This window comes from Aythya marila, assembly GCF_965140915.1.
Source record: "Aythya marila genome assembly, chromosome: 3".
NCBI lineage: Eukaryota > Metazoa > Chordata > Aves > Anseriformes > Anatidae > Aythya > Aythya marila.
The window spans coordinates 114,775,118-114,799,646 of NC_139044.1; the positions used below are offsets into that span (position 1 = coordinate 114,775,118).

Consider the following 24,529-nt stretch of genomic DNA (forward strand, 5'->3'; position numbering starts at 1 on the left):
GTGGGGAGCTGGGGGTCGGCCTCTTTCCACAGCTAACTAGTGATAGGACTAGAGGGAATGGCCTCAAGTTGTACCAGGGGAGGTTTAGGTTGGAAATGAGGAGACATTTCTGCTCAGAAAGAGCAGTTAGGCTTTGGAACAGGTTGCCCAAGGAAATGGTGGTGTTACCATCCCTGAGGGTGTTCAAGGAAAGGTTGGACATGGTGCTTAGGGACATGGTTTAGTGGGTGACATTGGTGGTAAGGGGATGGTTGGACCAGATATCTCAGAGGGCTTTTCCAACCTTAATGATTCCATGATTTAATAATTGCAGACATGAGTGACAGGCTGTGAGTGTTTCTTCCTTACTCAGGAACATTTTGAAGTACAGATTGAATAAAAGTTTGTCCAATGTCCTGCTTTGGACCAATATTTGTGGCTCCTCTGAAGTCTGAAAGGCAATGTCTCTAAGCAGATGTCTTTAATTAGCTGAGTTGTTTCTGGAATGTTTGTTAAGTTTATGACAGTCAAATACTGCACTGCTTTGTGCTATTTTATATATTGCATAAAAAGGACTTGTTCTTTTAGGAACATGACAAAATTATTGTGGTGTTTTGTTATCTTTGTGAGCAAGACTTGGTAGAGCAAGACTCATTCTTTTCACTGTCCCCAGTCTTCCTCACTTAACTTGAACTCAAGGAAAACAAACAAACAAACAGCAAAAAAAAAACAAAAAACAAAAAACAAACAAACAAAAAACCCAAACAAACAAACAAACAAACAAAAACAAAAACCAAACAAACCAGGAGAAAATTAGGTCAGGCAAAAGGATCATTGGTCAAACTTGCTGTAATGTTGTTAGAAGTGATCACAGTTGCTACATCACTCGTAATATAGTAATTATCTCTGCATCTTTGAAGAAAATGCTGGACACAGTTTAGTTCTAAAGTGGGAATGTTTCTAATTTTAATTTTAATTTTAATTTTTATTTTTATTAGTAAGGCATTTGATACTGTCCCTTACAGCATCCTTCTGGACAAATAGTCCTACAGTGAGGTAAACAAGTTCACGCTATGCTGGGTGATGAACTGGTTTGAAGGTAGAGAGGGCTGTAGTGAATGGGGCTACATCTGGCTGGCAGCTAATCGCCAGCAGAGTTCTTCAGGTCTCTCAAAGGGCCAATCCCGTTCAATGTTTTTATCAATCTGGATGATGATCTGGATGCAGGAGTGGAATGTTAGCTATTTTTTATGACAGAAAACTGGGAGGTGCTGTTGACACCCTGGAGGGACAAGAGGCCTTGCAGAGGGATCTAGATAGACTGGAGCATTGGGCAACCAGCAACAGCATGAAGTTCAGCAAAAGCAACTGCTGGGTTCTGTACCTGGGACAGAGTAATATCAGACACAGGAACAACATTTACTGGTTGTTCTCTGGATACTCAGTACCCTGAGCTGGTGGAAGGGGATGGGGAGCAGGATGTGGCCCTCACTATCCATGAAGAACTGGTTGGTGACCTGCTACGGCACTTGGATGTGCACAAGTCGATGGGGCCAGATGGGATCCACCCAAGGGTACTGAGAGAACTGGCAGAGGAGCTGGCCAAGCCACTGTCCATCATTTATCAGCAGTCCTGGTGATCGGGGGAGGTCCCAGTTGACTGGCGGCTAGCAAATGTGACGCCCATCTACAAGAAGGGCCGGAGGGCAGACCCGGGAAACTACAGGCCTGTCAGTTTGACCTCAGTGCCAGGGAAGCTCATGGAGCAGATCCTCCTGAGAGTCATCACGCAGCTCTTGCAGGGCAAGCAGGCGATCAGGCCTAGTCAGCATGGGTTTATGAAAGGCAGATCCTGCTTGATGAACCTGATCTCCTTCTATGACAAAGTGACGCGCTGGGTGGATGAGGGAAAGGCTGTGGATGTGGTCTACCTTGACTTCAGCAAGGCTTTTGACACCGTCTCCCACAGCATTCTCCTCAAGAAACTGGCTGCTCTTGGCTTGGACTGGTGCACGCTTCGTTGGGTTAGAAACTGGCTGGATAGCCGGGCCCAAAGAGTCGTGGTGAATGGAGCCAAGTCCAGTTGGAGGCCAGTCACTAGTGGCATCCCCCAGGGCTTGGTGCTGAGGCCGGTCCTCTTTAATATCTTCATAGATGATCTGGACGAAGGCATTGAGTGCACCCTCAGTAAGTTTGCAGATGACACCAAGTTAGGTGCGTGTGTCGATCTGCTTGAGGGTAGGAAAGCTCTGCAGGAGGATCTGGATAGGCTGCACCGATGGGCTGAGGTCAACTGCATGAAGTTCAACAAGGCCAAGTGCCGGGTCCTGCACCTAGGGCGCAATAACCCCAAGCAGAGCTACAGGCTGGGAGAGGAATGGTTGGAGAGCTGCCAGGCAGAGAAGGACCTGGGAGTGATGGTGGATAGTCGGCTGAATATGAGCCAGCAGTGTGCTCAGGTGGCCAAGAAGGCCAACGGCATTCTGGCTTGTATCAGGAACAGTGTGACCAGCAGGGCTAGGGAGGTGATCGTCCCCCTGTACTCAGCTCTGGTGAGGCCGCACCTCGAAAAAAACCTGTGTTCAGTTTTGGGCCCCTCGCTACAAGGACATTGAGGTGCTTGAGCGGGTGCAGAGAAGGGCGACAAAGCTGGTGAGGGGCCTGGAGAACAAGTCCTACGAGGAGCGGCTGAGGGAGCTGGGCTTGTTCAGCCTGGAGAAGAGGAGGCTCAGGGGCGACCTTATCGCTCTCTATAGGTACCTCAAGGGAGGCTGTAGTGAGGTGGGGGTTGGTCTGTTCTCCCACGTGCCTGGTGACAGGACGAGGGGGAATGGGCTTAAGTTGAGCCAGGGGAGTTTTAGGTTAGATGTTAGGAAGAACTTCTTCACTGAAAGGGTTGTGAGGCATTGGAACAGGCTGCCCAGGGAAGTGGTGGAGTCACCATCCCTGGAAGTCTTCAAAAGACGTTTAGATGTAGAGCTTAGGGAAATGGTTTAGCGGGGACTGTTAGCGTTAGGTCAGAGGTTGGACTCGATGATCTTGAGGTCTCTTCCAACCTAGAAATTCTGTGATTCTGTGATTCTGTAACATGAGAGGCAAGTGGCTGGAGAGCACCTCAGCAGAAAGGGATTTGGTGGTGCTCGTCAACAGCAGGCTCAACATGAGCCAGCAGTGTTCCTGGCAGCCAAAAGATCAAACTGCATTTTGGGGTGCATTAAACACAGCAGAGCCAGACGGTCATAAGTTGTGATCCTCCCACTGTATTTAGTATTGGTGCATTCTCACCTTGAATATTGTGTGCAGTTCTGGGCTCCACAGAAGGAGCTCAGACCTATAAAAAGGAGGTTAAGGTCCTTTAAACCATCCAGAGGAGAACAACAGAGCTGGTAAAAGGGCTGGAAGGCATATTTTATGAGGAGAGGCTTAGTACATGTGGTTTGTCCAGTCTGGAGAAGAGGAGGCTAAGAGGTGGCCTCAGCACTCTCTGCAGCCTCCTGAGGAGGGGAATGGAGAGGGAGATGCTGGCCTCTGCTTCCTGGTCACTGATGGCAGGCCATGAGGGAACAGCACAAAGCTGAGCCAGGGGAAGCTCAGGCTGGGCATTAGGAAAAATTTCTTTACTGTGAGGGTGCCAAAGAAGACGGCTACAGGCTTCCTAGAGAGGTGGTTGATGCCCCACAGCTGTCAATGCTCAACAGGCATTTGGACAATACCATCAGCAATAAACTTTAACTTTTGGGCAGCCCTGAAGTGGTCAGGCAGCCGGACTTGATCTTTGAAGATCTCTTCCAACTGAACTATTTTATTTCTATTTCTATTATTTCTTTTTCTTGAAATATACTAATATAAAGAAGTCTAGAAAGTTCATCCCCAGTAGATTGTCATTCTGAGATGTTGGTAGCTTTTGTGGTCTGAATGATGTCCGGAGGCACTGTGATCCGTCTAGATTTTAATCATCTCTCAGTGGATTACCTCAAGTAATTAGGCACAAATGTGTGATTCTGCTTCCGGATACTAACATTTCATAGAGTTCTTTCAGTTCCCTCAGTCTTTCTATCTCTTAACTGAGCAGTCGTTATCTTCACTTCTCAGGCGGAGTTAATTTACCTTAATTTAGTTTCAATTTTCTCCTTTTCTCCCTTTCTTCTCTCTCTCTCTCTCTCTCTCTCTCTCTCTCTCTCTTTTTTTTTTTTTTTTTTTAGGAGGTGGTGACTTCAAAGGTAGTGATTGACTGCAAAGTTCTCCACTGAGTCTTCTGTGGGTTCATAGCTGCTTTCTGACCAGTTCCTAGCAACTCACACTTTTTCTTGAAGTTAACATTTAGTTCAGTTTATGTCTGTTGATATTAGCAGTGCTACCATTCACTCATTATTATGGACCTTAGTAAGACAGTGTTACACAATTACCTATTTTTCATAGCTCAATTCCTACTCAATTCTCCTATTTTGTCCTTCAAACTGTCTAAATAAATACATGCGAAGAGTGATTTTTTTCACCATTTCACTTTTTTTCTCCTTGCAATGAATACATTAACAAATAGCCTTGATACGAATTTTACTACTTAGTGTACCTTATCAATCACTGTATTTGATGTTTCGCTATGCAAATTATTTCAATATTTTGTTTCCTGTCACAACCAATCTTCAAAATACAGCACATTCTCTCCCCTATCCAACAATAGGAGAAGACACTTTCTTAAAATGTTAATCTGGGATTCTCCAGTGAAAAGCTTGTTAGAATCCAAATAAACAATATTAATTCATTTCTTCATTGCCATCTGCTTGATTACCTGTATGCAGTTGAAAGATGTGACTGTAATTCAGAAATCTTGCAGTTAAATATGGCATCCTGTTATAGGCTTGAAACAAAGCTTTTTTTTTCAATGGCTATATTGACTTGATAACAAATGGTAAAATACAAACAACTGTAAAGCAATTTTTTTTTTCTTCTCTTCATTCTTCTCTTCATTCTAGATGAACAAATATGTTGGAAAGATCTAATTGATTCACTAGAACTTGGCATAATGGCGATGTATGTTAAAATCAAGCTTGCTTTATGTTACAAAAATATAGCTACTTACAACCCCTTCTAGAAAAACAAGCATGGTTAAGACAGTACTTGAATGTTGTTTTTTAGCTTTAGAAACTGAAATGGGGATCATTAGGATGTATGCTACAGATGAATTGTTTTTCTACATGGTAGCTTCAAATCTGCTCTGCTCATCATAGTTGTTGGAGTGAACTACATGCAGTTTCTCTTCTTCTGGAACCTGTCATGAAAAACAGAGAACAGTTCAGTTGATGAGATAGATTTTCTTTTGTTATAAGAGGAGACTAAAGTGCACTGAGAAGGTCATTCTCTTAGTATATATTATGTATCTGTTAACAGTGAGTAGTTTACTGACACTAAAGAACCTTCAAGTGAGCAGGGTTGTGTTACTATCACTGGTCAATACAGACTGTGAAGTATTCAATTGCATTTTAATATTCTAATTTTCCTGTCATTTTTTATCATTTATATAAAACCATTGCTTGTGTCGTTTCCAAGGTCCAACAGCAAATAGGTTACAGAGCTGCCATTAAAAGTTACTTATTTATTTTTTTTCCCCTGATTGTCATACCTACAGTTGATATTTTGGCTTATAACTTCCTGTTGGACCACAAACTTTCTCTGACCAAAAGCCAAAATGCATAGTTTGTACTGCAGTTTAATTCATTTAAAAATAATAAAATGTCATTTGAGGTTCACAACATTTTATTTACATTGAATTTATATACAGTGTAGACCTTTATCTCTGAGTTAGGTGATGAAGGGTCCTTCATTGTCAGTGAGGAATAGACAGACTTTCTAGATTTTAATTCATGTAACCCTAACAGAGATCTGGAATGATTCAAATGAACTGCAGCCTGAAGCTCTCTCTTAATTGAGTATAAAGGGATCCTAGCAGGGCTCCTTCAGGTGTAGTTGTTTTTTAGCCCCATCATGTGTGTCTTCATTCATAAAAACATCATACAATGGGTGAGCAATTGGCTAACGGGCAGGGCCCAAAGGGTTATGGTAAATGGGGCTGCGTCAGGCTGGCGGGCGGTCACCAGTGGGGTCCCTCAAGGCTCCATTTTAGGGCCGGTACTTTTCAATATTTTTATAAATGATCTGGATGTAGGAATAGAAGGTATTTTGAGCAAGTTTGCTGATGACACCAAACTTGGAGGAGTTGTGGACTCAAATGAGGGTGTAAAGGCCTTGCAGTGGGATCTGGACAGGTTGGAGAGCTGGGTGATCACCAACCACATGAAGTTCAATAAGAGCAAGTGCCAGGTCCTGCACCTGGGACGGGGAAACCCTGGTTGCACGTACAGACTGGGCGATGAGACGCTGGAGAGCAGCCTAGAAGAGAGGGATCTGGGGGTCGTGGTAGACAGCAAGTTGAATATGAGCCAGCAGTGTGCCCTGGCAGCCAGGAGGGCCAATCGTGTCCTGGGGTGCATCAAGCACGGCATCGCTAGTAGGTCAAGGGAGGTGATTGTCCCGCTCTACTCTGCGCTGGTGCGGCCTCACCTCGAGTACTGTGTGCAGTTCTGGGCACCACAGTATAAAAAGGACATGAAACTGTTGGAAAGTGTCCAGAGGAGGGCTACAAAGATGGTGAAAGGCCTGGAGGGGAAGACGTACGAAGAACGGCTGAGGTCACTGGGCCTGTTCAGCCTGGAGAAGAGGAGGCTGAGGGGAGACCTCATCACAGTCTACAACTTCCTCGTAAGGGGGTGTCGAGAGGCAGGAGACCTTTTCTCCGTTAACACCAGTGACAGGACCCGCGGGAACGGGGTTAAGCTGAGGCAGGGGAAATTTAGGCTTGACATCAGGAGGGGGTTCTTCACAGAGAGGGTGGTTGCACACTGGAACAGGCTCCCCAGGGAAGTGGTCACTGCACCGAGCCTGTCTGAATTTAAGAAGAGATTGGACTGTGCACTTAGTCACATGGTCTGAACTTTTGGGTAGACCTGTGCGGTATCAAGAGTTGGACTTGATGATCCTTAAGGGTCCCTTCCAACTCAGGATATTCTATGATTCTATGATTCTATGATAAAACAATAGTGACAGTTCTGAGCAATAACCTCAGTGGTCAGATCATTCAACCAGAAAGCAGAAGAGCTTCTTCTCAGCCTAAGACAGACTGTCTCTACAAATACTGAAGAAATTAACTAACTCTAAATTTAACTCAGTATGAAGTTAACATTAGATAACATTAGAAAAGCAGCGCCATTTAGCCAAGAATGCAAATATCATGTGTTTAAACTACAACAGGGAAGAGGAAACTGGACACAGTAAGTGGTTAAAAGAGGGATAAAGAGCTTCACTCAGGTCTCAGTTTGTTGGCTGACTTTCTGCTTTTTGTTCAAGGTTTGTCCCATGTAAAAGGCATGACCAGGTAGCAAGTCCAGAATAGATCATGAAGGTGGACTTGATAAATTCATGGCCTAAGGCAGGGCAACATTTTTGAAAGCTGGCTTGTGCAAACCTAAGTGTGCTGTACCTCTTCCAACATAACGAAAACAATGCTCCTTTTGACAGTGCTTTGTATCTTACCTCCCAATAAATAGAGTCATCAAAGCAGTTCTTGTCAGACGCTTGTCCCAGGAAGGGCAGCTTTAGAATAGCACCTACAGGTAAAAGAGCATTAAAAGTCAAAACCAACCAAACAACCAAACAACAATGACAACAATAACAACAAAAACAAACAAACAAACAAGCAAAAAAAACCACAAAAATATTCTTCAGATGGGCTGTGGGGAGTCTTATAAGCCTCCCATTACCAGGTTTCTGATTATAAGAAGTGACACTGGCTTTTTCACGTTGACTTTAGTAACAACTTGGCTTTAATTGCTCACACACCAGGTTTTAGACAGGAGTTTTGTTTCAGTCTGAATTTTTGTTTGGAAATAAACTTTCCCCCCCCCCCCCCCCATGTCCTCAGGAAAACAGCTCACATATAGTCAAGCTACCAGTGTTCGGACATCGTATATTGCAACTGCATGATGAAAGTCTGTCTGAGATCAGTAGCTCCTGAGATCAGAAGGCTATAAATGCTATAAATGCTCTACACAGGTGTCCTGGTTTCAGTTAGAACTCTGTTCTAATGGCCGGGTTAAACCACAACAACAGGCTACACATCTGCATAGGTTCTACGTTAGACTAAGGAAGCCACCACTGTCCAGCTTTAGGATGACATATCTTATAGTGGTTTAGTTATCAATATTTAGATAAAAGAAACCACTAAATTATTTCAGCTGATTCTTCTCCATATTATAAGGCAGAAGGGATTGGAAATACATGCAGAAATCTAGTGTTCTTTGAGTTCCTTCTGGGCCTGGGCCAGACATATATCTCCTGTAAATCCTGTGTCATATTTACCTGTCCACCATAGATGTCTCAGAGAACCTGTGGCATCTCAAATAGTACAAGACACCTAATAACAGAATCACATGGGAACATGTGATCCCTAAAGGTAGATGTCTTCATCTCAAACTAGTTTCTGCTCAGAATCTGAAGTTTCTGAATCTAGAACAGAACTTCATCCAGAATAATAATTTTGATTTCTATATACTACCCAATATATTTGAATTGTGTATAAGGTAAGAGATCTTGGTTTTATTTGAAGACTGATTGGAAAACTGTCTTTTCCATATTTAAGCTTCTGCTAGTGCACTATCATGAAATATTTCTATTTTTCTATTTTCTGTTTTTCTAGTTAAATTATTGATAGGTTGAAATTATCAATAAGCACACTTCTAATGTCACATATTTCAATCATTGTATGATTGTACAATCATTGTATTGTACTGACCTGTCAATGCACCACCAGCCAGTGCAATTCCAATTGTACTGCCTAGGGCAGCAGCTTGCATGCCAGGGGTATGCAGGGCACTTTTCCTAAAAAGGACAGAAAAGCAAACCATCAACTGTTAAACTCTGAGGCTGAGATTTGGTTTTACAACTTTCTGTTTGCTCTCTGCTGGATAGGATGACTTATAGGAAGATACCTGTCATTGCTGTGGCCAAGACAAAACAATATGGGACTGAATATGTTTTGGTTTTGTTTTAGGCTATAGTTTAAGCATAGCTGGTTCTTTGAAAAGGCTATTAATATCTTCTAAGCCTTTATAAAAAGTTACCCTTTGTCAAAAAGACCTCCTTTTCATCTTCTTGTGGTCTTTTTAAGAGAGTGGAAATGGCCCATTTTGCCAATTGGGGTTTTCTTGGAAATCTTACAGTTGCCTGAACTACAATTGTAGAAGCATGGTAATGACTTTTCTACTTTTGAATGGTGTTTCTTTAATGACTGTTAGAATTTTTATTTGAGCTTTTAGTGTGGAACAAGGTTTGCATATAAACTGTACATTAAAGGCAGGATATCAAGAAGAGTTCTAATTAAACCAGAGCACCATGTCCAGCACCAAATCAAAGCTGCATTTGCTGAAAATAAATCATAATGAGATCCAACGAAAATGAAACATTAGAATAAACCTTTACTAAAAGGAACTTCTTTCTTCTTTCTATAACTTACCCATTTGTCCTTTGTATCGCGGTTACTACGATGCCTGCAATACCTCCCAGTACTCCAGGTAAACCATGTAAATTATGGACTCCACAAGTATCATGAATGTTCAGCTTGGATGCCAAAACAGGCTAAAATGAGGGGAACAATACAGTTTATGGTGAGTTTATGGTCTCCATTATCTATGGAATGGTATTAGAAATGTCATCAGATATTTAAAATGATATAAGAAAGTAACATAGAACAAGAAACAATTTAACCTTTTAAATGTACACAAAGTTTAGCCTTAAAACCTGCTACCTTCTCATTGATTGTGATGTCATATATGGAGAAAAAAATCAGGTGAGTACAGATAATGGTAGAAATGTCCAAGTTACCAACACAAATAGAACACATGAAACTTCAGTGATATTTCCAATCTTTTCAGCCACTCTGGTAAAGGTTGACAGTGGTGGCTAAGTAATGCATATGTACCTGGTGTAAGTCTACTAGTCAGGTATTTTCTTCCAGAATGTTTCTCCAGTATGAAATGCCAGTTTAGAGAGTGTTAGTCAGAATATTTTGTTTTACTTAAGAAAGACTCCCATTTTGTACTTCAAAAGCATTTTCAGTTACAGAACTATTTAGATACTTTAAAAGACTGAAATTTAATTAGTACTATTTCTCTGATATGAAATACAGTTCTTCTGGGGGAGGTTGTTCATAAAACATGGTCTTGGAGCAAAATTCAAGCAGCTCCTTTGAACAGAAATTCTAGCTTTAATCAACTCTAATATCTATGCAATCTTTCTATGTTTTTAGCTAGATGATGGAATGAAGTTATCTCATAAGCACGTATTTAAGTTACATCCACTTCAAAATATTAGTTGACTATAACTTACTTTCTGTAGTGTATCAGCCGGTTGTTAAACTTCCTTTCTAGTAAACTATGGGAGTTTCAGTAAAGTCACTGAAGTAGTAAATAAATGAGAGCAGAGGCAGGTCCTAGGTACTCACAGTCAGAAAATGGAATCCGAGGACAGAGATGATTCCAGCAATTGCCCCAATGCACATAGCAGCAAAAGGATGGTTTAACAGATCTGCACAGGTACCCACTGCTACTCCTCCTGCCAGGGTGGCGTTTTGAACAAGAACCTGCACAGAGTATATAGAAGTGGAGATGCTAGACATTGAATAGAGGCTTGTTCTGGGGCTGAATGACTTGCAAAGGATTTTTCCAATGAAGAATAAGCAGGAATTTCAAATGGAGTTCCCTTTTACATACTGAGAGTGTTGGTTCAAAGCTGCTCTAAGCCAGTTTAACTGGGGCAAGTGCAATGCAGTCCATTTTTTGCAAAGTCACTAAAAGTCATTTGACCTACCAGGAAACCAGGCAAGGCCAGCAAAAATTGCATCCTACATCGGCATATGAACATATTTTGCTAGGTTATGGAACTGTGCCAGCTCACACTGGGCTTAGATGAGCACTACAACTGCTTGAAAGAACTGGGTGAAAACCTAGGGCTGAATTTTACAGTAAGGTAACAAAAATATGGGACTCTGGCAACCCAACCCAGTTTGGTTTTCCTGGTTGTGCAGCTGCACTACGACATCGAGAGACCTATTTTGCCTATTGCAAAACAATGACCCATGTAGGATTGTCTTTGGAATAAGACACAAAAGTCCACTTGAATGTTGGACCAAATTCTCTGTGGTCTAGCAGGTTGCGTGGCCAAGAGAGAACAAGGGAGTGGGACCATCATGATGATGTCCAAGAGCTTTCTACTCTTCAGATGTAGTGATCCCTCTGAGAAACCAGATCACATGCCTAAAGTGGGGTGTGTTGACTCAGGGTCCAATCTGACATTGTAGCTTTTAGAAGGATAATAGCCCTAATTTTGTAAACAGTTGGGAACCATCCTAATTATCCTTATTGTAGAGGGGTGACTTGTAGAGAGGTGACAGATTGTGGTGTGACTCTTACCATGCTGAATTTGCCTCTTTGATCCACCAGGCTGGAGAGGGCAAATGTTACAACAGTACTTGCAGCCAAGGAGCAGTAAGTGTTGATAATTGCTTTAGGCCTGTTGTCATGTGCAATGGCGGAGTTAAAACTGGGCCAAAAAATCCAAAGGAACAGGGTACCTGAATGGACATAAGCCAACACAAAATAAAGACTATTCAGTCACAGGGGCATTTCCCTGTGAGAGATCCAACACAACAGAACTAACTACAAGAAACAAGGGAGATGGTCAACAAGAAATATGAAACAACCAAAATGCTGGGAGAAGTAACAGTATATGCAGATGCATTTGACACTGGCAACTGGGATTTTGACATTTGATGAATCTTACTGGAAGACTGTTGTAACCCTTTGTCCACATGCTGTTAGAACTCAAAATCACTGTAAAAATGCAAGAATATGACGTATTAACAAAAGAGTTTGCATAAAAATCTTTTGTCATTTATTGATTTAACTGATAGTTTTAGTGGATAAATTGATCTATGAACAGATCTCATGCACAGATAGATGACTGTCCCATTCAGCAAACCATATGGGCATAGGGACAGAGCAGAGGTCTAAATACTTTCATTAATTATGGCCTATTTCTATGGAAATGTTGCTTATAACAGAAGATACCACAAAAAAGGGAGTCACCACTAATGTACAATGAGCATTCATCTTTAATTTGATCTTCTTAGGAAAGAAAAGCAAAAATACGTGTTTCCCTGAAAACTGCACGTTTCAGGAAAAAAAAAAAAAAAAAGACTATGCTTCTAGGAATGTACTTAAGAAAATGAATGCTAGGTAATAATAGGAAATTATTAAAATGCATGGATTAAAAAGGGATGGAAAACTGATCAGTTTTTGCTATTTCTATCTGTGCTTCTTTTACTTACCAATCATGGCAAGTAAGTCGGAGTGATAGGTAGATTCTTCATTTTCATGCTTGTTTTTCAAACCAGGACGATATAAGACTAGGCTTACGGCCAAACCAAAATAAGCTCCAAAAGCATGGATTGTCATTGAGGCTCCAACATCTGTGGCCTGTATCAAGGACCCAAAATAATACCAAGAAATTTATACAACAAAAAGGTGAGGATTTGATGAAGGAGAAGTCTGCATAACTTTTAATAGCTTGTTTTCTATGGTGGAAGCAAGAACATAGAAACTGGAAGTGTTACAAAGTGAAATCATGTTTTAAACAGAAAACAATTACTGCTAAGTAGTTGTACCTGAAATATTTCTGTAACTAGATGTTCATTGCATGCAAAAATTGTGATCTCCAGAATTGTCAAGATCAGCATCTGAACAGGGCTTGTTTTCCCCAGGACAGCTCCAAATGAAATCAAAGCAGTTGCTGTACTGAAGTCTGCATTTATCATGCTGAAGTTAAGCAAACAAATAAAAACAAACAAAAAAGAAAGGCAGAAAGGAAAATCAGTTTAATGGAACCTGAAATAATCTGTATTCAAACCTGTTATATCACTAAATGATAGAGATTTAACTCTTCAAACATAAAATCATCTTTGTGAATAAAAAGTAAACTAAAATTTCCTAGAGGGGTTTTGTCCTCTTACAGATGACTGAGGAATAAATGTGGGAAAGTTATCTCCTGCTTATACCTTACATGTGCTCAGCTGGTTGAAATTACAGTGAAAATTTAGAGCGTGTGTATTGAAGATATGCAGGGATATTTCCAGGTCTGACTGTTACTTGAACTTCAAAGACAAGAGGGAACTCTTAGTTTTGGTCAGATAGTTTAGCTCATTTCAAGAGCTTGGCAGGTCTTTCTGTCACTTTGTGTCATGTTTGCTTTAACTGTCAGGAAGGACCACTGTTAATGGGTTATGGAGGATGATAGGGATCAATAAAAACACAAATTGACCAAAACTTCCAGCTCTAACTATGAGTCTTTCATCAAATGCCTATTTGAAAGCATCAAGGAGCTATTCGTATTATTTCTGCATGTGCCTCAGTAGTTTTTGTATGATGTTTCTTTTAAAATTGTCTACAGTTGTTCTCAAAAAGCAGAACTGCAGATGTGGACAACACTCTGAGACATTGGTAGAAACAAGACATGAGTGGGAGAAGGATTAAAAGTGTTTAGAGGTGTTACTTGTGAAATCTCCTATTCCATGGTTGGGGTCCAAAGCCTATTAGAGTATGATGCTTGTGCAAATAATTCCTCCAGAAGTAGGAGAACACCTTATGTGTGGACTTGACACATTGCGCCAGCCTTTCCTTTGTGGCCCCATGTGTCCTAAAAGGACAAATCCTTTTGCTCCTGCTGAATGCAGGAGAGAGCTGGAGAGCTTGTGTACTACTGCTGAAAATTTCCCAGCTTGCACAGCTCCAGAGATTCAAAGCAGTGTCTCTATATGGCTTATGTTTCATATAAAACTTAGCAGTTCAAAGTTCACCCCATGTTCCCTTGGCTCAATGCAGCAGATGTTCCCCCTTGGGAAATGAATGTTGAGAGGTGGATAGTGATACTCTATCCAATTTTAGTGAGCTTAGAAGACTGATCTCGCAGATGTTATAGTTTTATGTCTTCCTTTCATATCTTAAGGGATAGAAATGTAATTATAGGAAAATTCATATGTACCTATTAATATCAACACGAATTTTCCCATCTGCCATATGCCAAAATCCTTGCATCAGGGTGCCCCACTGAAGACCGAAGGCTGCTATGAGCATGTTGATACCAACACTGCTGAATCCATATTTCTTCAGAAAGGTCATCAGGAAGCCAAATCCAACAAATATCATCACATGGACATCCTGAAAGACTGAAAGAAGAAAACTGTCTGTGTACACAGTGACTACAAAAGGGGCAAATCTAGCTAGGGACAAAAGAAGATTTAATTGAAAAGAGAATGAGTTTTAAACTCATATCATCAATGTGACATACCCTTCTATTTTTGCTGATCAGCCTATGAGTTGAGTTTTTGGAAAATTATTGATTTTATATCTTGCTATATCTCTACAAAATGAGCACTAGGTCAATCTACTGGCAAACATAATGTACCTAGAACTGTCACTTGGGCCTGAAGCTGCCCAGAACATCACAGCTTCCTTTCCTTACAGAAAATTTCTCTTTCCCCCCAAATAAGGATTGTTACATCCAGCAGGTTCTGGCTAACTCCAAAAATGTGCATGACTTTTGTTTGTGAGAATGCTTGTTGGCACAGTGCAAAAGTATGGTTGTGATTCCTAACGTAGCTCTGTACAAGATTGAGTTCTTTTCTTGGGTACTTTTAATTTACTATGATTTTATGCCTTTTTTTTTTTTTAAATAATTTTTTAAGCTTTTAAATAGAAAATAAATTTATCACCACAATAGGGATATTTAAAAAAAATAGTTAGTCTGAAGTTGTTTTTGTAATTTAATGAGCACTGAACATACCAGTTGTTGGTTATTTTTCTTTTCTTTCTTTCTTTCTTTTTTTTTTTTTTTTCTCCCATTGGTAAGAACATTTTCAGAGAGAAACTTATTCTTTCCATTTCTATTTTGCTGTTCCTTACATGAAAACATATTGAAAACTTGAGACATTGACCTTTTTAGTATAATATTTGGATTGAAGTAACATTTCCCATTTCAACATTTCAACATTCAACTTTCAACATGCTTTGCTATATGCATTACCACGTTTAGCCAAAAGAGGGCCCAGAAGTATAATAAGTTACCTGAGATTCTTAATAAACTCAAACTGCGTTGTCATATTCCACTCCTGACCTAGTACTGAAATGCAAGCATTCGTACAGTAATATCCTTTACAGTGGTCTACACATATCTGAGATTAGTGTGGAAATGCAGGTGTTTCTCAGACATGCTCAATCATTTTGTTTCTTCTTTAGGCTGGACATTTTGATGTTTATTTACTGTCTTCATTAATTTGAAGCGATACGGATTTCTGAGGCTCCTACAGTCCTTTGGGAGTTCCTCATTTTCCTCTGTGTTACTCAGTTTCCAGAAGTACTTTTCAAACTCCTGTGTTTTGCTTACTACTTGTTTTAAGAGATACGCAATCAAGTCTCCCATTTGGGCTTCTACTCTTTTGATGCATGTGGAAATTTTGTATTGCAATGTTGAGTGAAAATGAATATCTGGCTTAGAGCCCAACATATTTCTTTGCTTCAAGGGACCTTGCAAGGGATGGAAAAATATGGTAGAGAACAGTATAAACCATACTAATACAACCTTCCTGATAATACCAGAAGCAAAGTTTTTAGTTTCCTTATGCAGGACTACAAACACAGCTTAATTTGTTCATATTCCTGTGTCCGAGGGAGACAGTAGAAGATGTTTAGGAAAGGTTATTGAAGGATATTTGTTGGCTGGTACTTCTGCCTGTGAACCTCTGTAAAGCCTTCTTCTCACATTTTTTTTTTTTTTTTTAAATAATTTTCTGTGAGTGACCCTTTAGCTACTAACCTGTGGGACCAATACCTTCATGTGTGAGAAATGGCTCAGGTTGTTTGTCTGATTCTTGCAAAATTACTTTATATGTGTGTTGATGCTGTTTAATGATAATGGACAAATACAGAACTAGAGGGCAAATCTATAGGATGCATGGCAACATTTACAAAAGTAGTGGTTTTATTTCGCTTTAGCAGAAACAAATGGATATGTATTAAATAACCTCTTAGCATGATAAATCAAAGTGATATATGACTGCAACAGTTCTCAGATTATATCACTCTTGAGTTTCATACACAAAATGAGAGGTACATTTGGAAACGAACCATTGCTGCTCTTTTTGTTCTTGGAACTAGCCTATGCCATGGACTTTCCAGAAAAGCTTAAGGAATAATCTAGTGAATTGTATACATATTCACAGGACAATCAGCAAGTCTTTCCAGTCTTCCAGAGGAGATAATGGTTTGTTAACATTCAGCATGTTATTTGCTCTTGTTTTTAATCTGCTGCTTATAATCATCACAGAAAAAACAGGTAAATTGCTCTCATCAAACCAATCCCATTCATATATATAAAATCTCAGTAAATCATGTCTAGATTAGTAGAAGATGTTTAAGTAACCTGACACTACATATGAGCAAAAGAACAGGCTTCAAAAGCACCTTGATGGAGGTTTTTAATTCTCAAAGCCCTTCAACAAGGCTTCTGTGTGCTCAGCTCTCATTTGAAGTGCACTTAAATATTTTTTTCCCTAGTTCTGAAGATTAAAAGCAACATATTTCACAAACTGAGCGAAGATCTCCAACTGATATAGCCTGTAACTTGTGCTTGAACTACCTCTTATGCCTTCTTTTAAAGAATATAAGGTCTGGAATGATTTGAAATGATGTAGAAACAACACAATTTAGAATTAGCTGTTTCAGGAACTAGTTGTGTTTAACAAAACATAGCACGTCTGCTCTGTGAGACAGGAAGAGAAAGAGTGGGAAAAACACTCAAGCATATCCTGAATAAAACCACTGCCCATGATTCTGCTAAGGCTGTCCTAGACCAACATATTAATTTCACTGCAAGGTCTCTGCATTATGGTCAGTCTCAATGCAAAGATGCTTGTGGCCGCTAAGTTTATACTTAAAGTGCAATTTTGCTCTGCTGAAAGGAGTAAACCTTAGAATATTGAACAAGAGATGTGTATAATACTATTTTTTAAAGCTACATGTCAAAGACCAATCACATTACATTAAATTCTGGTTGCTAGCAACAAAGAAATCCTCTAGGAGTACTTCCAAAACCTTCACAACCCCTTGTCTTCTCATTCTACTGGCACAGCAGACCTAAATTTGTGCATCCAATCCACTATGCCTGTACTGACATCCTCCAGAAATAGAGAAAATGCAAAGCTATGCTTTGGGAATGATTTCAGCTAAGTCCTTCTTTAACCGAATGCAAAATTATGGTCGTCTTCAATTGTTTTCATCATTCTGAAGAATGAATCCAAAAATACTGAAAAGCTTGGGTTTACGGTGCTGAGGTATTTAAGTTGTACAAAAGCAGGCCCAGCACTGCAATGCTGAGAGTATAAATTGGTGCCTGGGAGGTGCAACTAAATCTGTGAGGTACAGATGATGTTACCATCTCAAAACATCTTGGGGAAATGTGAGAAGAAGTTTGAAGTCATTATTTTGGGAACTCAGTGGAAGTCCTGATTCAGGATATGTCTTAATATATCTACACAATGGTAACATTAAATTTCTGCCAGGTCCTTCAGCAAATTACGCTCTTGTGCATACTTTGCAGATAGGGATGTTTTAGAAGAGGGTCCACAAATGAAAATACAAATGTTGGAGAATCCTGTTTTTCTTCCACTTTTTTACAGTAAATCAGATTTATCTACTCTTATATCAGCATCTGCAAGTCCAACATTAAGTCTGCGGTGTTTGCTTAGTTTATGTCTGTACTAGTAAACCGAACAGCCTGAGGTCTATCCTCTGGCCAAAGGGCAAATGGCATAGCTCAACTCACATCTATACATGTTTTTCCCTCCTAGAAAAGGTTGTTCCCACCTTTACAACCTATTGTGAATAGTCCCTGTTATATGCTATGTTTAATGTCAAACCTAGGAGGAGGTGAAGGTCAAATGGCCAAAACCACTCCAGAAACTTGCTGACAGTTCAATAGTGTGGACAACCGGGGGACTGTATAACACAGTCGTATACTTTCTGAGCAAAAAGCATGAGAGACAGAAAGGAAGACGAGGCAATTTTTCTGTCACATTGGTATTAGAAAACATTTTATGTTATCCCTAACTGGATATCTGACAGTTACAATGGCATAGGCAGTCTTCCTCCAGAAGATCTGAGGTTTAACAAGAAATGTACTACACAACTGCAAAGGACGACTGTTAAACTACTGAAATAAGCACAAGGATACTGAGCACCTTTCTTCATTTTCCTTGGTAAAGCAAATGCCAAGAAAATGCTGAACAATTTAGTACCAGCTATTGCAGGTATGATATTCAGCCTGGAGAAGGTATTTTTCCGTGTTCTTTCAGGGCAAATAGACCTTAATCTGAGTCTGAACATAGACCAATAAAATATCCTTCTGGTTTCTTAAATTTTACCAGGATGTCCAAAGCACTACAGTTCTGTGGCTGTATTTGCTGTTATGTTTTGGAGGACAGCCAGACAAGAGGTAGGTGGAGAGGAATTTTAGCAAATAGCTTTGTTAATACTGCACCAGTACAATTGTATAACAGTTACTGTTAAATTATTAGTGTGGTTTCTGGTATAGTTGTGGACATAGGCAAGTTATCTTGGGGAGAGAATGAGCTCTGGCATAGGCTAAGTTGCTAGCATATATATGACTAAAAGCAATTTAATCGACTGCACAAAATTAATATCAAAGATACTGCTACATTGCAGTATAGGAAATGTGAGTAATTAGTCCCTCGTTCATCAGCTGACTTGCCTCTGGATCTGAATTATGCCAGGCATTCACTGTTGTCTTAACTGGACAGTGTTTGCTATGGGAATATAAAATGTATGACCAATGAGGATTGAAGTGACCCCAAGACCACCTTCCCCATAAAAGTCACAGAAAGGCCTTTCAAAATTAACTGAGTACTACATACAGGCAAGAATTTCTGTATCGTTTTAATCATTCTTAAGAGAACTGCAATTGGGACCACAAACTTTAAGATGTCCAAGCCAAGAAGAACAACAAACATTCATTACTACAAGCAAGACACAGGATGCTCCTCTGCAAATTTGTTTTGTTTGCAAACTTATTTATTTACAATGGTCAACATTTTGCAGAAGAGGGAGGGAGTATGGGAGAAGTCAGCAACTACTTCTCACACTAAATGCTTTCTCCCTGAAATTTATTGAGCCTTTGCAGAACAACAAATCAACAGAAAAATTTGCAGGCTGAACTGCCAAGTTCAGCCAAGACACTAGCGTGCTTTGAAAGGTAGGAGTAAGTTAGCCACCTTGTGACAAAAACTATTGCCTTCGATGGAGTCCAGTTTCTGCAAATTTATCTTGTACTGATGATGACTATGCTGCCCAATTTACATGTTCTGAAAAGACAACCTTCTGAAACCTGGATAATAGTAATGAAATATTCTATTATTTTACACCATTTAATACAGTAAGCAGAACTGAAGGACTGGCAAGAACATCATCATGCATCTCTGGAAAATGCTTAAATACATTGAAGAAATTCTTATTTCTCCCAGTTTTAACCTGCTATGCAAACACTAAAACTATTTTCAGGACTCTCCCAAAACATCTAACTTCTCAGTCCCTCGTTACTATTAGAACTTTATATACACTCAATTTGAATTTATCTTTAAAGTCTGCTGCTTTCACACCTCATAAAAAGGCTTGTTTGCCCTAAGGATTGCTGTCCTTTTCAAGCTATGATGGTCAGTCTTGTAAGTTATTCAGAAATTTTGGTTAGGATTAGTTTAAAGAAATTCTAACTTCTATAAATCTCAGCAATACTTACGTGGGTGCAATATTTCCGATTGACTGCCAGTTTTATATTCAACAAATATCCCAAACAAAATAATGATGGCCACTTGTAGAAGAAGAGCGAAGATCGAGAACTTGAACCTCATGTTGGTGTCAAGGGCTGAAGGCATTGCAGGAGAGTCAGAGGCTGCAAGAGCCTGATAAAGGGTGGTCTCCTTCAGCAGAGCTGCCTAATTCAGTGGATCTGGGTGATATAGAAAAAAAAAAAAAAGAGGCAAAAAAGCGACACACCCACTATGGGAGGGAAACACTACAGGCCAATATTGCAATTTCTTATTTCCAAGGCTATTTCTGTGTATGAAATGCTGGCTTACATATTTCTCACTTGGTAATGCGAAACAGCTCATTTAGCAACAGATATGTTTCTTATTGTCTTATTAAAGGAAGTAGCCTAGAAGAAAAACTCAGATAGCCTGATTTGTCGCACTTAGTGAGGAACACAGCTACAGTCAATTGTATTTCCTGTAGTCAGTCATTTCTCCAAACTGTAGCTTTCATTTGAGAGGTAAATCACTTCTCATGTTATATGAAATATGGACAATCTCTTATCTGTGGATAATAAGGTAAGATGAGCAAAGAGAATCTCATTCATATTGAATGAAGCATGCATAAAGAGGACACAAGTTCTCATTGTGAACTGCTGTTGAAAATAAAATAATTATAATTCCTCAAAAGAAAAAAAAAAGGATTTCTGTAGCTGTAGAATATTAAAAAGAAGAATTTGAAAAAAACACTTATATTTTTTCAATTTAAATTACTGCTTTTTGATTATTTTTTTTAGTTCAGACAACCAAAGTTTTCACACCAAATTTCTTACATGGTTTAAAAAAGCTCATTTTTAAAACTGTCTCATGAATAAGAGAATTAAATAAATTTCACTACACTAAAATTATGAGAGGATGATCACTTACCCTTGAGATCCACACTGGTTGTCAAACTTTGTGTTGAATCTTAAAGTTTTGTGGGTTTAGGGATAACATTTTATTGACGTGATGTTGATACCTTGGCCTCCTATGATCCCACATTCAGAAGACAGGCCAAAACTGTATTGTAGGGGACTTTATCTCATGAAAATTTATCTCATGAAAAAGAGGTTGATTTACATATTTTGCAGTCTTCAGCCCACCAAACTGGGTGGTAGGCTCAAGGTGATTTTTAGGTATGGTGTCCTGTTCATGCTAATTTCTGGACTGTGTTGGCTTGTCACTGGTGTTGTCATCTCAGGTAGGATAAAAGTCCTGGCACTGCTCAGATTTCTAGCATAAAGGTAAAATTAAACCATTGTCTGTACAAAGTTTAAAATGATCTCAGCCTTTTCTCTTTGGAAATATGTCTGTGGCTTTGGAATTGAAAATAAATTATTCAACAAGAAGTATTTAATTTGAACAGATCAAAGAGAGGAAGCAGAGCTTTGTTAAAAAGCTATTGATCATCCTTGCTGTGCTACAGGATAAAACAGACGGTAGCATTTGATTATAAAAAGCTGTAAGCTCCTTCATTTGCACAGGAAGTGATTAAATGAGAACAAAACCACGAGTATATTTTTTTGTTTGTTTGTTTTTGTTTTTGTTTTTGTTTTTTTAAACTTACAGTTCAATGACGAATATCTCTTATTGTTTGTTGCCTCATGTTTTCCCCTGTGAATATCTCACATGATATGAGCAATCCCATGTGATATGGGATTAAATTCTTTCAGGGAGGCAGAATAGTCTCCTAGATGAATTCTTATTTGGAAAAGTACTTTTTATGTACTCCAATATTTATTTCATTTATTGTGCTGAGTAAATGAATCTTGATCCTGCAGCTCTACATCAGAATGGAAGCTTTGCAGGAGAAAGTAGATCCTGCTTGACCTGATTTCTTTCACAGCTGAAGCAACAGTCTTGCCAATGGCAGTCTCTATCATTTCTAACATTCCCGCATTTATTTATTTATTTATAATTGTATTGTTTCTGACACAGCCTTGCCAGTTGATGGGAAGCAGCCACATACAACATCTTATTTCAAAGTCCAGCAGTCCTTACGTGTGCATTTAACTGCTCCATGGTGCAATTGGAAATGTACACATCTTGAGTAGCCAGTCTTTAGTGTTAAAAAATTCCTTTGTGTCTCCCTATTAGCTTCAGCCCAATCATAACTGCTTATGGAACTGGAAAAAGTGAGGATGTTCTTTGTTAAGTACTGTTGCATGTCTGGATCTATCACCTAATTTTGAGTATTTGTCTTAAATGGATGTAGGGTTTTTCATCCTACTTCTCTGTCTCACAGAAAAATGTGGTGCTGGTGAGATATCAGAACCTTAATATAAATGCGTGAAAAGTTATGGTAAACTTTCGATCTTCTAAACTAATAAAAGCAAGAGATAAAGGAGTAGTTTGAGCAATATCCTTACCTAAATAAAAACATAAACATAAACATAAACATAAACAATAAAAAATCTGTGTTTAATAATCTTCCTAAAAACCAGGAAGTTTATTCCTCAAACACAATTAGGAGTGGTGTTCATCTTACCAGATATACACCATAGATTTCTGTATCTAACCTAATAATGCTTTGCCTATAAGTGAGGAATGAGAAATAGGATCTTCTGAGAGAAACTGATTTCATCTTAAAGTATCTCAAACAGGTTAAATAGGCCAAATGAATGCAAGGACCTAGCACTTGATGCCCTTTTGATCAGGTCTTTTGGGTATCTCAGACTCAAATCAGTCTCAGGATGTCTCCTAGAAGAGGCCCAGTGTAGCCTGATAAAGAAGCTGGTGTGGCTAAAACACCGAGTTCATTTTATTTAAGTCTGAGCTATAGGTATCCCTGAGCATGGATTTATACCTTGACCATGAATTGGAGAGCATGCCAATCTCTAAACTACTTCTTGGTACATGCTTTTAGGGTTGACATTGCAACCAGAAAGGTAGGATAAGGTACATCTTGTCTGCATGTTGTGACAGAAAATATTTCTTGGTCTCCTGAACTTTGAGCTGAATACTTTTTTTTTTTTTTTTTTTTTTGAGAACATTAACATTTATCCCATTTCTGTGGTGTCACATTAGAAGAGTTATTTAATGACTCATTAACTTTTGTAATGTTTTGAGTCAGCACAACAGGTCAGAATATCCCGAAATGGAAGAGACCCTCAAGAATGATAGAGTCCAACTCCTGACACGTACTCCATCTCAAGTTGAAAGCTCAGCTCAATAAACAAGGTTTGTATATGCAGTCCTTAAGTAGTTTCCTTCACCTTTGAAGGGGAAAGTGACATTGAATGTATTTTTCTGACTCCCCAGATAACAACAATAAATTTGTCTTGTCTGGATCCATATCACTCACACTAGCCCCTAACACAAGTTTTTATATAGTGTGGGGAAAACAAGGGATTTCCTATACTCACTAATGTGCCAGTTAGGTTATTACTGGGTTTTTATTTTTCCTATTTAAAATCACAGTGAGTTCACTGTTTTATGTTTTACTGCAAGAGCATGCTGAAGAAGGAATGAAATGCACAAGCAGAAGCTTTTGGTTGAGGTGTATCCCAAAGTTGCAGGAACGATGTTTACAAGAAATAAAGGGGTTCATGCTCCCTTACAAAAGGGCTAGTTTGTACTGCTCCTGTGATAAATAAATAAATAAATGACTAATACAGGAAGGTGGATGCTATACATACACCTTAAAGCTTTATCTACTTTCTCAAGGAAGCAAAGAAAAGCAGTGTAAATGAGATTAAAGCTTTAAGTCTGGGATACTATTTGTAAATATGCGAGTGGATCTGTTTCCCTATGAGGAATAATAGCAAAGAAAAGTGCTTTTGAGAAATAATGAATCTGCAAAGCTAAGATATTAAGTGATGTAGCTGCAACTGTATGTATATTCATTTGTTTAGATTGTCTGTGACATGCTGCATTATAGTTCCTGTCTTGTGGCCCAGGAAATTTGTGTTTTCATATCAAGATTTTTACCATTTTTCTGTGTTTCTAAGTTTTAAGTTTTCCATTTCATGACCTGTACATAGCAGTTCAGATTTGCATTTTAATGTTTACTGAAAATTAGATCAACCCTTTTCAGGTTAAAAAATTCTCACTCCCCCCATTCCCCTCCCCCCCCTCCCCCGGTCTTTTACGGTTGCAGTTTTGCTCAGTACAATGCTGTGCTATTGCTGCAAAGTTCCCACCTGCTCCAATTTGCTATACAGAAAGGCTACGTGATGGGAGCAATGACTACAAGCAACTTCGCGTGCTTTCCGTTTCGGCAAGACGGCTGTTCCTGTCTCTGCCACTTCGTCGTGCCCTCCCATTGAGAAGGTTAAGTACTCCTCTTTCCACTAAATCTTGCAGAGTACACAAACGGTACAGCAATCTTAAGTGAGCTACATAATGTGAAGTTTGCAGCAGTAATTGCAATGCATGCATGAAGAGTCAAAGAGGGTGCTTAGGGAATATTCTTCAATGAAAAGATGTGTTAGCTCCAATTTCCCTGGATAATATAGCTCCCAGTGCTACTTTTGTAAAACAGCCCATCCATGGCAGCCAGACCCGGAGAGGGTGTCTGCAGTCTGAGACTGT

The 24,529-nt window shown here is 39.4% G+C and overlaps 1 protein-coding gene across 1 annotated transcript; it reads right to left on the minus strand.

The window, feature by feature from the left end:
- Positions 1–2,945: 2,945 nt before the first annotated feature.
- Positions 2,946–20,144, minus strand: RHAG (Rh associated glycoprotein). The gene is made up of 10 exons (XM_082756711.1): positions 19,948–20,144; positions 14,125–14,308; positions 12,752–12,902; positions 12,416–12,563; positions 11,499–11,659; positions 10,532–10,669; positions 9,545–9,666; positions 8,825–8,910; positions 7,567–7,640; positions 2,946–5,248 (listed from the first exon to the last, which is right to left on the minus strand). Exons 1-10 carry the CDS (start codon positions 20,081–20,083, stop codon positions 5,171–5,173), a joined length of 1,278 nt encoding a protein of 425 aa, XP_082612837.1. The 5' UTR covers positions 20,084–20,144; the 3' UTR covers positions 2,946–5,170.
- Between the last annotated feature and the right edge of the window lie 4,385 nt (positions 20,145–24,529).

Bases quoted from the DNA above. Each gene is read 5' to 3' on its own strand.
- RHAG (XM_082756711.1), bottom strand. From the start codon at position 20,083: ATGCCTTCAGCCCTTGACACCAACATGAGGTTCAAGTTCTCGATCTTC. The intron at 12,564-12,751 runs GTACAACTACTT...TCCTTGATACAG, and splicing joins TAGTTACAGAAATATTTCAG to GCCACAGATGTTGGAGCCTC. The intron at 5,249-7,566 runs GTAAGATACAAA...TTTTCATGACAG, and splicing joins ATGACTCTATTTATTGGGAG to GTTCCAGAAGAAGAGAAACT.